This window comes from Capsicum annuum, chromosome 11 (assembly GCF_002878395.1).
Source record: "Capsicum annuum cultivar UCD-10X-F1 chromosome 11, UCD10Xv1.1, whole genome shotgun sequence".
Taxonomy (NCBI): Eukaryota; Viridiplantae; Streptophyta; class Magnoliopsida; order Solanales; family Solanaceae; genus Capsicum; species Capsicum annuum.
The window spans coordinates 98,397,418-98,415,250 of NC_061121.1; the positions used below are offsets into that span (position 1 = coordinate 98,397,418).

Genomic DNA, 17,833 nt, shown 5'->3' on the forward strand with positions numbered 1-17,833 from the left:
CAAACAACCTAGGGTTCCTAATCTAGCAAGCAAAACAAGTTTCTCTTGTTAAGTGTTTGTTTTTATTCAGGTGCATAAGATTTCAGTGATGGATTCCATTCATCCTCACATTCAATTACTTTCAATATATATGAAAATTTGTTCATACCTAGGATTAATGCCCAAATAACAGAACTTGGATTATTTACATGTTTTTCTTGTTTTTATTAAACAACATTACTATGATCTTATGACTTTTTTCTTGAAAACTCTTATTTATGCATTAAATTTCATTCTTTAAGGTTGTTTATAAAGTTATGAACTCTATTTTAAGAATCTATACAATTATGCATATTGAGGTAAGTTTTCCATGATTTATGTTATAAGCAAGATTCAGTAAATATATACTAGATACATGATTTTTAGTATATGATTTATGACATGAAATTGAGCATATCCTCACTACAGTACAGATTTACAAATAAGTGAGCATAGGCTCAAACCATGATTCAATTATGTTATAGAGTACTAATATGTTTGGGCAAAGGTTCAGATAACCCATGTTCAATAACTATATTGCTATCATAGGTTTAGCCTAAAAGGCATAATTATAGGATTCTTCAATACATGGTTCTACAGTTTGACTAGTCAGAACAACTCTTCTAATGTGGGTAAGACGTTGGCATCATGAGCTCACATGGTGTTTGTTAGTTATAAGAAACTCCCCAAGTGCATAGTCTTTATGAAATCTTTTATTTACATACGCATGAAATACTTTTTTACATAATTAGCTATCCTGATTTCCATAAATTTACGACTTTATAACCTCATTATATATGTATTAAAGAAAGAAGTTTTATGCAAGGTTCTTAGCCATCAGGTTCTTATCAAATTTTCAACATGTCTAAGGTATTTTAAAGGCTTTTCTCATGATTTATCATTCAGAGTTTACACTTGTTTTAGGGATCTTACTCTCATGTTATCTTACTCAGTTTTCAAATTTATAGTATATTCATGTATGTATATAAGTTGTGTATCAATATATTTCATTATATTGACTGGGTCTTACACTATATTTATCATGTGGTGTAGATTCATTCACTAGCTTAAGGTTTGCTGCTAGACATTCGGTAGCACCTAAAATTTAATTGATTGGTAAGCACTCTTATCATTCAGGAGGCTTAGAGATGTTTTCAGTTTTTTTCTTTGTTGGCTTATATTTTATTATAATAAAGGTCACGGGGTCTAGTCCCGATTGACTCTTATATTTAGTAGTCAAGGCTTCATTAGACAATAATTATGTAGTAGTTGACAATCTTACATTTATTTTTATTTATGTCTCAATAAAGGTTGTTTCTCTTCAGATTTAGCCTCCATCACTATTTATGTTTCCGCATCAGTTCCATTTTCTGTATTACAATATAGATATGCTATGTTAAGGGTCCTTTCGAACCACTAGTGAGTAGTTAATTATGGCTCACGGCTAGTGATTAGTCTCGGATCATAACACCAAATACTATAGAAGTGTTCAAAACTTATGTTAACTTAAATGCACCTAAAATAAGTCAATTCAATAGTCTTAGTACTTCTATCAATAAGAGTTCTGCCTGCTTCTTTTTTGGTTTGCCCTAATCCATATATTTCATTGCCATGTACAAATATACAAACATACAAGGGACATTTGAAACTATACGCGTATCTAACATTTTTTTTCATTTCCTTTCTTATAGGTCTTGTTCTCTTGGATTATCAAGATTTTTACATAAAAAATTTGCATGTAGACCCATTTTTAACAAAACCCTTAAGTTATGGGTAATTGATTTATAGAATAACGTTTATCAAAATAATTTTCAAATCAAAAATCAGAAATTTTCAGGTGTATTTCAATTATTTTTCTTTATCGATCTAGTGAAGCGTTATTTGAACTTACTTTTAAGTCTTTCATCCCATAATCCATTCAAGAAAAATGTATAAAATTTCAGTAAAAGTAAAGATATAAACCCTCTTTATAATCTATTTTTTATAAAAAAAATAAAAATAAAAAAAATCTTGTATCTGATAATTGTGAAATAATCCTACAATTGATTTTAAGAAATGCAGTTGGCATCTTTTGAAAATTTGGTAAAATTATAGGACAATATAATCATAGACTTTAATAATCTCCTAATTCATAGTTATTTTTAAATATTCAAAGTTGCAATAGATTATGTTACAATGCACAATTTAACTGGTTATATCATCCCAAAAATGAAATCATGCTTTAAAGGTTTAGGTGCAATTTTATCACTTGGGTTTAAAATTGTAATTTTTTTTATATTCATATGTGATAATGCTTACAGTTAATCAACATTTGGAGCAATTTCTCAAAACAATTAGGATAGAAATGTAGAAAATAAACAATGAGAAATACAGAAATTATAATAACAACATATCTGGTGTGATTCCACAAATGAGTTTTGAGGTGGGTTGAGTGTATACAAACTTTATTACTATTTTAAGAGATAGAGAATTTGTTTTTGATAGACTCTTGGCCCAAGTAAAAATATTTCAAAGCAATGAAAATAAAGAAAGTCATAACAAATCACTAAAGAAAGCATGCTAGAGCATTCTTATAGAGAAACAATAACTACAAGAATAATAATAAGATAATCAAATTACAAAAAAAATAAAATAGTAATAGAGATTGAATAACAAGAAACTGCAACAGTAATACTATAACTAATAGTATGGAAAGATAATTGAGACAAACACTCAATTATCTAACTAATCCGGTACCCTCATCTATATCCTCCATTACCTATTATCTAAAGTCATGTTCTCGGTCAATAGATATCGCATCATGTTTTGCCTAGTCATTTCTTATGAATACCTCTTCGGCATACTTCTACCGTTCCTCCTGGAACTATCCATAATCAACTTTTCACACATCCACTAGGATAGTTGTGTTTGTCCTTTCCACATGATAGAATTATCTCAATCTGGCTTCTGCATCATGCCCTTAATTGGGGCCACTCCACCTTACCATAGATATTATCATTTCTAATCTTATATCTCCTAATATCCTCAAACATCCATCTTAATATCCCCATTTTTGCAATTTTTATCTTTTTGATATGAGGGTCATTGACTGACTAACATTCCATCCAAAACTACATAATTGGTCTAACTATCTTCTATAGAACTTGTTGTCAAATTTTGGTGGAACAATCTTATCACACATGACTCTAAAAACGATCCTCCATTTCCTCTAGTCTTTATCAATATGATGTGTGACATCATCGTCAATCACCCCATTATTTTAGATAATAGATCAAATTAAAACACTTGGTATTTGTTGGTTTAAATGGCCTGAGTATCAAGCCTCACTTCTGCATCAGTCTCGTGCATTATATTACTGAACCCACACTTTAGGTATTTGGTCTTGTTCCTGCTCAATCTGAACCCTTTAGACTCTAAAATTTATTTCAACCTCCAACTTAGTATTAACTCCATAGGAATCGTCTCAGCAATCAAATCTACGACATTTATAAATAACATGCACCAAGTATGATACCTGGCGTTGCTTTTGTAGCGTCAATTTTTTTCATCAAAATATTAATGCCTCGATTTTAGTTTGTTTTAGTTTGACTTGACAAATAATTTAATATGGGTAAAGAAAATTTTTGTATCTTGTGAATCTTAAACTAGAGATATATTTAGTGTACCAAAACATTTTTTAGTCTTTTTATTATACATGTTGTGGGGTGTTAAAATTAAAGAGTTATCAAATCAGAAAAATAATTCTTTTTAAACAATTTAAAAAGAAAATAAATTGAAACATAGGGAGAGGGACAAAGTATGACATTACATTTTCAGATTATTTTTCCTTAAACAGAAATTCTTTGAAATATTTTTAAAATTACATAATATCTTCTAATTTTAGTTTGTAATTACAATTGAAAATTCAAATCATGACGACCTTTTGATCTTTACAACATAAATGAAGTTCTTGTAGTGTTTATTATGCATATATGGAGTTGTAGTGTTTATTATGCATATATGGAGTCAAATTGATTGTGGAACTCATTGTCATCCAATGTCCTTGTGTTTGTAGGAGCGCCTTTGGTGAGCGATTACTGTTTTTTTTTACAGAGCGGTCACTGCTTTTATACCCTCCCTTTTTATTGTTGTTGCTGCTAATATTATTATTTTACTAGTTTAAGTGTACGTGCCTTGAGCGTGTACATCATTTCAGTAAGTTTAAACATTACATTAAATAGAATATTTGTTTAAATAATAAAGATAAATATAATAATTAACTTTAATATCTTTTGAGTATGTAAATATGGAGAATTTATTTATAAAACCTAATCTTTATCAAAAATATTTTTAAAAGTCGATTGACATTTATCTACCATCTGTAAATTGCAACAAAACAATACAGTGATAGAGACACTAAAATAATACAATTAAATCTAATCTTTACACACAAATTTTTTTTGAATTCATTCGACACTCATCTGCCACATGTAAACAATAACAAAATAATACGACAATAGAAATATCAAATAATACAACTAAACCTAACCTTTACATAAAAATATTTTTCAAAGCCGACCAACATTTATCAATCACTTGTAAACTGCAACAAAATAATACAATAAAAATAATATCAAAACAATACAATTAAGCTTAAATTTTAAACACAAAAAATTATCAAAGCCGATCGAAATTCATCTACGAACTGTAACTACCATACATAACAAACTAATAGAGGTATTACGATAATACATTTAAACTTAATATTTACCTAAAAAAAATCAAAGTCGACCCACATTCATCTAGCATCTATAAATTAAATAAAACAATAAGATAATAAAGATATCAAAACAATACAATTAAACTTAACATTTACACAAGAAATTCTTCAAAGCCAACTGACATTCATCTATGACCTGTAAACTATAAAAAAAAAATATAATAATGATCACAAAACTTTGATTTTAATCCAACTAATTCTTGTCTGAGCGAAAATTTTGACCCTAAAAAATAATTTTAAATGAAAACAATAAAGATATATATATATATATACACACACATGTTGAATTCTATTATGCTGACAAAAATAGTGATAAAGTTGTGGATTAGAAAATCGAGCATCCACCAATCTAGACATGCAATCGAATCAAGTTAGATGAGCATCAATCATATTCTTCCAATAGGCAAATCGGTTTGTTCTCTAGTTTAATGTACATCTCAATATTTATAGAAGTATTTCATTTAATAGAGTCATATTGTAGGAATACTTTTCTAATTGAACAATAGAAAAGAAAATATTAATTAATTCTCCTATCATATATTTTAAGGAGTACCATATATTTTAGAAAGTCTAGTCGAAAGGAAAATATTAATTAATTCTCATACCATATATTTTAAGAGTCTCATATATTTTTGGAAGTCTAGTTAATATAATAAAATATAATTAAATAATAAATTTAAAAAATAGTGAAAAGATAATTTTGTCTAAAGAAGAGTCTTTTAATGAAGGGCAAAAAGTTCAAATCACTTTTCTATGGGTCTTCACATTTTTAATATATTATAAATTAGAGATCGTTTGATAGAATGTATAAGAATAATAATGAATAAGGCATATTAGAAATGTTTACACTACTAATGTAAGTACTGTTAATGTTGGTATTAGTTATGCAGACATTACTTCTTACACTGTATTTGATTTGATGTATTAAAAATGATTATATTTACATAATTTTTATAAAAGATGTTTGTTTACCAAAATACCCTTCTTTCCATTAAAGCTTCACAAATGTCTCATGATAATTACAAATAATGGCAACAACCGCCTTCCCAACCGTCAACTCTAATTCTTTATCTTCATCCTCTAAAGCTCCTTCCTCTCCTCCAAAGAAGTTCCTCAAATGTAAGAACAATTTCTTGAACTTCACCAAAATCAACATTGATTCAGAATTCTCCAATAAATGTGATAATCTGCTTAAATTGAAAGAGAAGGAGAATTTTAAAGCTAATAGGAGAAGTTTAGGGTGTGATATTAAAGAGATGACACACGGTTACGAGGAGTTCCGACGAATAACATAACAAAGAAATCATTACTTGATTGAAAAATAATAAAGCAACTTCGATGGAAAAAATCATAATTATTTGATTAAATAGAAGGAGCAACATGTGAAGAAAATCATTGTTCCTTTTTCATAGCAAAGCGCACAGAAGAGAAAGAGAGACAAAATGAATTGAGTAATTTTGTCATTCATCAAGTTAATAAATATGTTGAAATCTTTATATTACTAATACATGAAAAATGGATGATATTAATAATATACAATAGAATATAGAGTTAACACAAATACTAGTTATAGATGAAATAATATATTTAGAAATATACAAAGGTAGCCTATGCATTATTTTTAATAATACACTCTATCAACCAATCCTTTCCGGTAATTAGTTAGTAAGTTCTTTTTTTCTTTTTTGTGGGGTGTAGAGTTGGGGTTGGTTCCGTTCTTCTGGTCCATCTTATTTTATGGGGGTGAGGGGCGGGGAGTTTTGGTGGGGTGGGGTGGGAGTGGGTGTAGGGGGTGGGAGTGGTTTATTCCTCTGGTCCGTCTATTTTCAATTCAAAGTCCATCTCCGCTTTTCCAATTTCATTTCTCTGTCGGGACATTAATCCAGTTCTTTTACTTATTTTTTTCCTACAACAAATTTCTCTCTCCTCTGATCTTTCTGTTTCTGTCTCTCTACATTTCTCCAACAGAAGCTGGGGAGCGAGGGCTCGGGAATCTCCGCCGTCGCTCACCGGAAACATCAGAGTTCCGATCGGGATATGAATGTTTAGCTGTGGATAAAGGGAGAAAGCACAATTGCAGAGGAGAGAGAGAGGATTATTTGCAGGTGGTTTAACGTGCAATGTAGGAAAAAACAGGAGAGAGAAACAGCGAGACAGACAGTGAGAGAAAGGAATCGAAGCTTTGGAGGTTTCTGCACGGCACGGATACCTAGATCTCTTCTTCAATTCCCCCCTCCCTTGCCTTGTGCCGTAATTTATTCCTATTTTCATCTCTGTCTGTTCTCTCTTCCAAATCCTTATAGCCAGCCCCTCACCCTCACCCTTCTCTTTTCTATAAAAAAAAATTAAATCGTCTTTCCTCTTCTGTTGAATTCTGTATCCACAGATAGGTGCGTGCTTGCTTTCTCCTTTTTAGCTCAATTATGCCATCAGTTCTCTTTTTGCCCTTTGATCTACTCCCTCACCTTCAAATTAATGCGCTGTAGACCTGCTATACTGTTCGATCGGCCTTCTAATTTTCTCTTTGCTAGAGTTTGTGTCTAACATCAACTAACATTCTTCTTGATCTGCCTAAGTTGATTAATTTATTTTTCTTACCTTTTTCCTCATGCTTATGTTGCATTTCCCATGTTAGCATTGAATAATTCCTTTATTCTCCTCGAATGATTAATAAAAGCTAGTCTTTTTTCTTAAATTCTAGTAGCTAGTCTTTTTTCTTAAATTCTAGTTCCATCTTAGAGTTGTTAAATGGGTCTCCCTGGAAACTAGTGATCCAACCCAGCCTTTGAATTTGACAACCTAATACTGAAGCTGAAGCTATTTGCTGTTCCATATTAACGTTTGTGTTTACTCTTCAACTGAAACTTGGATTACAGCACAATTGAAATATGTTTACATCTGTCATATCTGAAGTGCGAGAAGTTGCTTAGCTGAATTTACTTTGGTGTTGCCATTTTGTGCCCAATCTTTTTTATGATTTCTCTTTGCAGAAATACTTCGAAAAAAGAATCTTCTTTAAACTTCATACAAGGTTGATGTATTTGTGGTCTGATTGAAGGCGGAGATTCTTTCTTTGATTAGATAATTCCTTTTCAGTCCAAATTGCATCACACCATTTCAAATGAGGGAGCTACAGGGTTTATCGCCATCATCTTACTTCTCGGAGGAGTTATGTTTTCGTGATGAGGTATAAATTGGCCATGTATCACTCTTTATTTCTTTCGTAATATGTTAATCTACTTGTGATGTTACAACAGTCTTTATGATCGACCTTACCCTTCTCTCAAATAAGGCATCAAACAGATAAAGAGGGAGGGAACTCTATTTTGCACGTTTTTTCCTCATAACTGATACCTTCCTCTTCTGAACTTAGCAGAGGCAAGTTGGATTTTGGAAGACAAATAGCCTGCAAAACTACCATGGTGAGTAGTAATTTTAATAGGCCATTGTATGTTCCTGTTTATTTCAGGAGTTTGCTAGTATTAGCCGTTGTTTCCAAAACGCATTGTTGCAACTGCCTGCCTCATGCGCAATGCGAGTAGCAGAATAGTTAAGTTCCCTGATTTGAAGTGGCAGTGGATACTAATTATTACAGCCGATTTAGCTTAAGAATCTCCATTATCCCTTCTTCTCTTCTTTTCCAATTACTTATTGTTACCCAAATTGCGCGGACTCTTCAATTTCGAGGCCGAACCCGTGTCAGATTTTCCAAAAGTCCACTATTTTTGGGGAACCCGACACGCACCTGTTGACATTTTTGAAGAGTCCGAGCAGCATAGATTGTTACATTGCTGTAAGCTATAAATTTAGAATGTGTGATCTCATTTTGCCAAACTTCTCTTCTTAAAACGATTAGAGAAAATAGTAATGTTTAAATCATCTGCAAGTTACACAAGATTAGTATCTCTACTGATTTTTGAAAACTTATTCTGCTGAAAGGTGGTGACAAAAATGGTAATTAGGCCATATGAATCTTGCCAGATGGTCGTTTGAATCTTATCTAAATTGATGTGCTTTAACCTTTCTGATTTCCAAAATATGTGTACCCTTCCAAAATACAAACAAATGCATGAATCTCTCTCTCTATTGAGGATAAAAAAAGAGAAAAAGAAAAAAAAAAAAAGAAGGAAGACCCTGTTAGTGAAAATTGCAGTGACAAGTAAATCCTGTTATTTCTGACATATTTTTTCGTGGCTCCATCCATGTACATTCTTTATAAAAGATACTGTAACTAGGGTGAGTAATACTTTTTATTTCCAAGTGAAAGGGTTGTGATCCAGATGGAGATTTTTGATAACCTCTCTTTCCACTTATCTGACGCCTTTCCATACAGGTCTTAAAAGTGATGATGCTTTACAAAGAGCTGCTGTTCATTCATCACCCTTTGAGAATCATATTTCGTTGGGCTCCCCGATGGCGAAGAATTTTGAACATCATGATTCTCATCTAAAACAAGACATAAAAGTTAACAATATCATAGAACAACGATCTTTTGGCGTGGAAAGAGCATCTCACTCCTTACCTAGAGCTCTTGACCATAATGTGGGGGTAAGATCTATTGTCAGCGCCGACTTGGCATCTTATCAAGCAGAAGATGACAAAATTAGCGTAATGGGCAGTCAATATGAGAATGGCCTCTTCTCGAGCTCATTATCAGAGTTATTCAGTAGAAAATGTATGCCTTGCTTTCTTTTTGTCTATTACTGCCTTGGCCTATTAATTTGATTTCCTAGTGTTGTCACTATGGTATTTTGTCCTATTGCTATTTGAGTAGCCGTCAATATTGGTATTTTCACTGCTTCTCTTGTGATTATGTTGGTGGATAATTTATTATTTCAGTCCCTGTCTCATCTATATTTAGTTGTTTTTTCTTCGGCTTTTCTGTCAGCAGAAGAGGAGTTGATGTTTGGACTTTTTGTGCAGTGCGATTACCGACTAACAATTCCCCACATGGTCATTCCGTTGGAGCAGCTGACTCACACTATGAAGAAGAACCTTTTGAGTCCCTTAAAGAACTTGAGGCGCACACTATTGGAAATCTTCTCCCTGATGATGATGACTTGCTTGCTGGGGTGACTGATGGTCTAGACTATGTTGGCCAACCCTATGCTGGTGATGAAACTGAAGATCTTGATCTTTTCAGTAGTGTTGGAGGGATGGACCTAGGAGAAGATGGTTCCTCTACAGGACAACAAAATTCTGAATATGCTGGGAATTATACACCGCAGTTGGGCAACTCTAATGCTGCAATTGGTGGCCAGCACCCTTTCGGGGAAAATCCATCTAGAACACTCTTTGTTAGAAATATAAACAGCAGCGTTGAAGATTCTGAACTACAAACTCTTTTTGAGGTGAGAGCGGTCAATCTGTGGGTCTACATTTTCCAGAAACTTTTGTCTACCCTCTTCAAAGAGAAAATAAAAAAGAACAGAAGTTGTATGTTTTGATTGGTGATAATTGTTATGTTTGATTCGTGTGAACAGCAATATGGAGATATTCGCACACTGTATACAACATGCAAGCATCGCGGTTTTGTTATGATCTCATATTATGATATTCGGGCATCACAGAATGCCATGAAAGCTCTTCAGAACAAACCACTGAATCACAGGAAGCTAGACATACATTTCTCTATTCCCAAGGTATGTATGCTTCATCTTCCTTGGTCCTTCCCATGCCTGTTTTTGACATTACTGGCCCTACAATTGCTTTTGACATTTGTATATCCTCCCATATGCAAGCAGTATACCAAAAAGATCATCCATAGGCATTATTTTCTGAGCTAGTTTGTTTTTTGCATCACATGTTTCTTAGTTAATAAGAAACTATTCTCAGCCCTACTTTTCTGATCATTTTTTATAGGACAATCCATCAGAAAACGATGTCAATCAAGGGACTTTCCTGGTTTTCAACCTTGATTCTTCTGTTTCAAATGATGAACTACGTCAAATATTTGGTGTATATGGAGAGATTAAGGAGGTCAGCTAGTTTACTGGCTTTTTTGCATGCAGTTTTGTCAAGGATATTGCTGATTTTTGTCTTCGTTTTTGCCCCTTTCTTATGAAAGATCCGCGAGACTCCGCATAGAAGCCATCACAAATTTGTAGAGTTTTATGATATTAGAGCTGCAGAAGCTGCTCTTGTTGCTTTAAACAGGAGTGACGTTGCAGGGAAGCAGATAAAGATTGAAGCAATCCATCCTGGTGGTACTAGACGGTGCGAATTTTTAACATTTTACTTTGCTTTGTTCTTCTCGGAGATACCCCTCCTTTCCACTTCTTAGAGAGAGGGAGAGGGAGAAGGAGGGGGAGGGAGAGGAGGAGACAGGAGGGAAGGGAGGGAGGGAGGGAGAGAGGGAGGGAGGAGGGGAGAGAGAGAGGGGACAGTGCTGTTGTATAAAGCTGTTAGCTACGTTATATTTTATAGCTGATTATATCAATTATCCATGTTCTATAGGCTACAAAAATTTGTATTTGTTAATTTTAAAAATCTTAATTTTCTTTAAACTGATTCACACTGTATTTGAGCCTTTGTTTGAATACAGCAGGTTTTCACAGCAATTTCCTTCTGAGCTGGAGCAAGATGAACCTGGTCTTTATTTTCAGCAGAGTAGTCCTAGTAGTTTAGCCACTGGATTTTCTGGTATTGTTACTCTTCATTCTTTGCATCATAATAATTCCTTTGAGAAAAAGTATTACGTTCACTTTACTTGATCTTAAGTTCCAGGAGCATTTCTACATGTAGGACATGCATCGAATATGGAAAATGGATCTATTCTGGGCAGACAATCAGCCAATGGCTCTGCCATTAATTCCTATTTGGATAATGCATTTGACTGTGGATTATCATTCAGTGTTCCTAATAGCTTATTGAGGCTGGAATCTAAGGGGAGCTCCCAAGCCAATGTTGGTGAAACTGGCCACCTGCTGAGCCAAGTCAATTTTGACTTTAGGGGAACATCAGGTCTCCATCCTCATTCACCGCCGGAGTACCATGATGGTTTATCTAATGGAACTTCCTCCATTTCTTCGGGTGGCATTTCTGCAACTATGAATATCAGGCCACTAGAAGCAATTGAAAACCGACAGTTCTCCAGAGTTGGCCCTAATGGGCAACTGGTTGAGCTAAATGAAGGTAAGAAGTTCCGTATCACAGGTCTTCGTTCTGTGCAAGGATAAATATTATACTGACTGGAATAGTGAGGTTGTAATCCTGAAAAAGATGGAAGAGAGAAGAATGAGACTGTTGAAATTTGCTTCTATCCTAGCCAGTTCTGTGATATGTTTCTTTTTCATTTTAATGAGGTCTGCAATTTCTAACAGAACTGTGAGTGCAATTGTACCTGTAAGGGTACTGATACAAGGACCAAGAAATAAATTCTAAGTGTGTGCCAAATTTCCTTATTTACTGATCTTCTATGTTTGCTATTTGTTGGAAAGAAAGAACAGAACTTAATCTGTATAAAGAAAAAATACAGATGTTGAACTAAGAAGAGAGAGCAGAAAAACTTTTATTTATTTCATAGCTTATTGAAATGATCACTGCCACATTTATACACAAAATCATAACTGAAAAAGCTTAATTAAAGGAGTAAAATAAGCTATCATATATCTAACATTATTGCCTAAAGATTAGTATCTGTTATAAAATCAGATTGTGCATGATTGCAGCCTTATTTACCTAAACTTAATCCAACTTTAAAGCTGTAAGCTGAATTTCAGCAGCTAGTATAGCTAATCTGCAGCTCTTGAGATACTAATCTTAACACTCCTCCTTGACTCAAGAGCTGTAACACCAAGTCTATCTATGAGAAACTTGAATCTTTCTCTAGGTAGAGACTTAGTTAAAATGTCAGCATTCTGAAAAACAGTTTTGCAATGCACCATGATTATTTTCCCTTCTTTTGCACCTCCCTCAAGAAATAAAGCTCGATCTTGAAATGTTGTCTTTCCATGAGAAACAGGATTATTTGCAATTGAAATTGCAGCTTCATTATCCACAAGGATTTCAGTACTCTTCTTTTGTTCCATGTACAAATCTGCCAGCAACTTCCGAATCCAAAGAGCTTGATTCACAGCTAAAGCAGTACCATTTAAAAATGGTGTTTTCTGAGGTCCTCCGACGTCCGTGTGAACAATTTGCAGCTTATTCTTTGGCCTCCATGATAAATTCTAAAAAGGAAGCCTTGTTTGCTTCCCATACCAACAAGCTTCACAAGCACGCAGATTTTTCTCAAGGCTCGGGAGACCTTTTGTTAGTTGATTTTCTTTCATGAAGAGTATGGCATCATGATGATAATGTCCGAGTCTTTTGTGGCATAACTCGGAATCATTTTTCAACCTGACAATTGTTGCTTGCTCCTCGTCAATAGATCCTCTCATCTTGATATTGAACATCTCCTTATTATCAAAATCCTTAATGACACATGTTTTTTCTTTAAACAACACTTTGAACCCATTTTCAAGTAGCTGCCCAACACTTAAGAGGTTTTGATCAAGATCAGGAACAAAGAAAACATTATTATAAGTTTCAAACGTGTAGGGCTTTGAATTCCAATTGTTCCTTTGCCTTTTGCGTTAAGATATTCTCCATTTCCAATTTTGACTTTGGAAATAACAGATAGATATGTCTAGCTCTTTAAAGAGCTCATGATCACTGGTCATATGATTTGTGCATCCACTTTTTCAATCAACCAAATTTTAGAAGTGTTTTTGCTAGCAAAACAAGTTGCTACAAACAATTACTCTTCTTCATATTGATTTACAGCAGCCTTGGCTTCTTCTTGTTGCGTTTGTGACTTGCATACCCTCTCCACATGGCTGAGTTGACCACATTTGTTGCACTTGACATCTGGTCTCCACCAACATTTCTGTTGAGAGTGATTTGTCTTTTTGCAATGAGGGCAGGGGGATTACTTCCTCCCTGATTATTGTAATTATTGTAATGCCTTTGTTTCTGGTTCTTTTTCTTTTCCTCGTATGACTCGTTCTGTGATTTAGCTTGAAAAGCACCTTCAACAGAACCTCCTTCAACAGAACCTTCTTTCCTCATTATTCTCCTTTGCTCCAATGCCTGCAAAGCATTAACAAGTTCTGCCAAGGTAATGCTTGACAGATCCTTAGAATTTTCGAAAGAAGAGATTGTGGCTTCGCATTTCTCAGGAAGTGTGACAAGAATTTTTTGAACAATTCTTTCATCAGTAAAATCCTTACCAAACAATCTCACCTTGTTGGCTAAGTCAAGTAGCGGATATGCATAATCTTTTATGGTTTCTGATTCTTTCATTTTATTCATTTCAAATTCCTGAATCAGATTCATCACTTGCATATTTTGAACTCTTTCGTTTCCCTGGTATTCCTTTTCAAGATACTCCCAAATTTCTGCAGCGGACTTCATTTGCATAATTCTGTTAAGAATTGAAGGAGATACCGTAGAGAAAAGGCATGCTTTGGCTTTGGCTTTCCTTGTCTTTCTCTCCTTGTGATGTCTCATCTGATTTACTCTTGGATTATCTCCAAGAGGAGTTACTTCATAGTCCTCTTCTACTCCTCTTCTACTGCTTCCCATAGATCCAGTGCTTCAAGATGAACCGTCATTCTAATTGCCCAAGCTTGATAATTCTCACCATTGAAGACGGGTGGAGTAAAGCTTGTTTCAGAATTCATTCTCTATAAACTATTTAAGATAACAGTTTAAAGAATGGTTTTATAGAAAGAACTTGTGTTTTTTTATTCACTCTCTTCTCACAGGTCCCTCAAGATGACAATGCTCTTGATACCAATTTGTTGGAAAGAAAGAACAGAACTTAATCTGTATAAAGAAAAAAAACAGATGTTGAACTAAGAAGAGAGAGCAAAAAAACTTTTATTTATTTCATAGCTTATTGAAATGATCACTGCCACATTTATTACACAAAATCATAACTGAAAAAGCTTACTTAAAGGAGTAAAATAAGCTATCATATCTCTAACATTATTGCCTAAAGATTAGTAGCTGTTATAAAATCAGATTCTGCATGATTGCAGCCTTATTTACCTAAACTTAATCCAACTTTAAAGCTGTAAGCTGAATTTCAGCAGCTAGTACAGCGAATCTGCAGCTCTTGAGGCACTAATCTTAACACTATTTCTGTTCATTTCAGTTTTTACTCCAAATGGAAATGTAAACTGTCCTTCTCCTGGGCACCAGTACATGTGGAGTAATTCACATCATCCGCAGCCTCAAGGCATGATGTGGCCAAACTCACCAACATTTGTTGGTGGGGTCTGTGCTACTCGCCCTCAACAACTGCATTCAGTTCCAAGGGCTCCATCCCATATGCTGAATGCGCTTGTACCGATAAACAACCATCATGTGGGTTCAGCACCTTCTGTTAATCGATCCCTCTCTCTCTGGGACAGAAGACATGCCTATGCAGGAGAATCGCCTGATTCATCTGGTTTTCACCCAGGTTCTTTGGGCAGTATGAGGATTTCTGGAAATTCACCACATCCTTTGGAGTTTATTCCTCATAATGTTTTATCGCGCACTGGTGGCAGCTGTATAGACTTGCCAATGTCTTCCAGTAATGTCGGATTGCATTCCCATCAACAGAGAAGTTTAATGTTTCCTAGTAGAGGTCAAATAATTCCTATGATCAATTCATTTGATTCTCCAAATGAAAGGATGCGGAGCCGTAGGAATGAAGGCAATTCGAGTCAGGCTGACAACAAGAAGCAGTTTGAACTGGATATTGAACGGATTGCACGAGGGGATGATAAAAGGACGACCCTAATGATAAAGAACATTCCTAACAAGTACGTCATTCTCTTATTATTAATTGATATTCAATTTTATGCCTGAAACCCTTCTATTTGCTGATATGGAAACACCATGCTAAAGATGTTGGAAGTGGAGGGAATTTGCTCCAAAAATAAATAAATAATAATAATAATAATAAATGAAGAAGCTGTTTGTTCTTGATGGATTTCTAATCCATTAGTTTCTTTGTTATTTGAGTTGATTTTTGTAATGTTTTCTCTTGAAAACTAACCTGACTTGTTGGCTCATCTGGCATTTGTGTAGATAAAATTACCATAAGTATGTACAAGTAGAGAGTAGCAGCGCCTCCCACCTTGAACTGTTATCGGAAAAAGCGTGGTGATTGCTATTACATATCAGGCCTTCTCATGTTAAAGAATTTCCTCTCCCCTTTTCTTGCTTAATGCCATGAATTTTTTCTGAAATTTTCTCAAATGTGTCTTACCTGTAACTTATCTAACAGTTTTTCTAGTTGCGTTTTGTAGATCATTGATACCAACACCAATGCATCTGCTCGACATACCTTATATATGTATTTTGGTTGCAAAAATTCAATGCTTGTATACCAGCATGAAATGAATAAAATAACATCAAGGCTTCAATTCATGATCAGTTTTCATCTTTTGAGTATAAAGATCATCTATCTGTTCTCAGAGGGACAAAATTCTTCAGCTTTTGGATAAATACTTTTTGCATTCTGTGTTTTCAAAATTTTCTATGGTGTGCCATGTTTTAACTTCTCCTGGGGATTTTTAGGTATACTTCAAAAATGCTTTTGGCTGCAATTGATGAACGTCACAGAGGAACGTATGATTTCATCTATCTACCAATTGATTTCAAGGTCAGTGCTTTTCCATGGTTTAAGCTTTCTTGTGTTCTGGATCTTGTTTCTACTTTCTGTATAACTTTGGTTCGTTTTGTTGCAGAACAAATGCAACGTAGGTTACGCATTTATCAACATGACTGATCCTTCTCTTATTGTTCCATTTTATCATGTATGTAGTCCTTGCATCCTAAACAAATTAGTTCTATTCAATTTAATGGTTACTTCCTATCATTGTTGCTTTTTTGATGATAAAACGTGAGAATATTTGGCAGGCATTCGATGGAAAGAAATGGGAAAAATTCAATAGTGAGAAGGTGGCGTCACTTGCATATGCTCGCATTCAGGGAAAAGCTGCACTCATTGCTCACTTCCAGAATTCTAGCCTCATGAATGAAGATAAGCGATGCCGTCCAATCCTCTTCCACACTGATGGCCCTAATGCTGGTGATCAGGTGTGAACACAACTCTATCAACAGCGGTCTTTGCTTTTATAGTTTCATTGTATTGGGGGCCTTGGCTCATGATTAAGCATTTGCCAATTTGTGATTGGAGCATCAGCTTGATATTGCTTGAGTGCTTGGTTCCAATTTGATGTAGTGTGTTTTGTGTCCGGGGTAAAATAGAAAAGGTACTAGTCTCACTTTCCTGATTTTGCAGGTGCCCTTTCCCATGGGTGTAAACATCAGGTCAAGAACCAGCAAAAATCGGGCTGGCACCAGTGAAGAAAGCCTCCAAGAAAGCCAAACTAGTTTGTCAATCGGCAAGTATTTCATAATTGAAGAGTCGTCTTCAGGTTCTGTCAAGGAATCAAATTGAGCAAGCTGCTGCAATTTTGTTGGTACTAACCTACTAATAGGACTTTGAGATTGGAAAGAATCCACACAATTTTTATTAATGTACATTAGGGGTAGTCTGTGGGAAAGGCAGAAAAAGAAGAAAAGACTTCTATTTTTCTGAATTTTGGGACGGACTCCTAAAATAGTCATGAAAATTGTGCATTACCCGTTTGCGTACAGGTTATCGTATACCGAGGCATCGCAGTGGAACTTCAAAATTTTGGAAGATTGGGAGGCTACTAATTCATGATAAACACACATGTATGAGTTTCTATGTATGATAAAGCATTTGCGGCACAACGGAGGGTTCTGTTGTATCTCTTTTTGTCTCCTGCCATTTTCACTATGTCTCTTTTTGTCTTCTTGGCAGCATCCCAAGATATGTTGTGCCATTTCTTCCAAGTTGCAAGAATGTCAATACGGCTGACGCCCTGTGGCCCTGCTTTTTACATTTTGGCCACGTAATTGAATAAGATCCTATAAACATTTTTTGGTTAAAGATTTTTTTTTAAAAAAGTAAAAGGATGAGGCTTATGAGCTGGTCCAAGCAACAAGACCCGGCCCAACAAGAGAATAACCGAAAAGAAAACAAAA

General features: G+C 34.6%; 1 protein-coding gene across 14 annotated transcripts; it reads left to right on the top strand.

The window, feature by feature from the left end:
* Positions 1 to 7,025: 7,025 nt before the first annotated feature.
* LOC107847450 (protein MEI2-like 4) lies at positions 7,026 to 17,556 on the top strand. 14 transcript variants are annotated; one of them, XM_016691701.2, is made up of 15 exons: positions 7,026 to 7,167; positions 7,874 to 7,964; positions 8,151 to 8,199; positions 9,111 to 9,452; positions 9,701 to 10,128; positions 10,261 to 10,419; positions 10,640 to 10,756; positions 10,845 to 10,993; positions 11,322 to 11,419; positions 11,498 to 11,911; positions 14,919 to 15,573; positions 16,334 to 16,418; positions 16,504 to 16,572; positions 16,676 to 16,855; positions 17,061 to 17,556. In XM_016691701.2, the coding sequence occupies exons 2-15, from the start codon at positions 7,899 to 7,901 to the stop codon at positions 17,217 to 17,219; spliced, it is 2,970 nt and encodes a 989-aa protein (XP_016547187.2). In that variant the 5' UTR covers positions 7,026 to 7,167; positions 7,874 to 7,898; the 3' UTR covers positions 17,220 to 17,556. The 14 variants fall into 14 exon arrangements, with proteins under 14 accessions (XP_016547187.2, XP_047254805.1, XP_047254808.1 ...); XM_047398849.1 differs by having other exon boundaries at positions 11,522 to 11,911; XM_047398852.1 differs by having other exon boundaries at positions 11,325 to 11,419; positions 11,522 to 11,911.
* Positions 17,557 to 17,833: the final 277 nt, after the last annotated feature.

Excerpts from the sequence above, each read along its gene's own strand:
- LOC107847450 (XM_016691701.2), top strand. The coding sequence starts at position 7,899 with ATGAGGGAGCTACAGGGTTTATCGCCATCATCTTACTTCTCGGAGGAG. Across the intron at positions 10,420-10,639 it reads TACATTTCTCTATTCCCAAG|GACAATCCATCAGAAAACGA; the intron begins GTATGTATGCTT and ends CATTTTTTATAG. Across the intron at positions 10,757-10,844 it reads TATATGGAGAGATTAAGGAG|ATCCGCGAGACTCCGCATAG; the intron begins GTCAGCTAGTTT and ends TTCTTATGAAAG.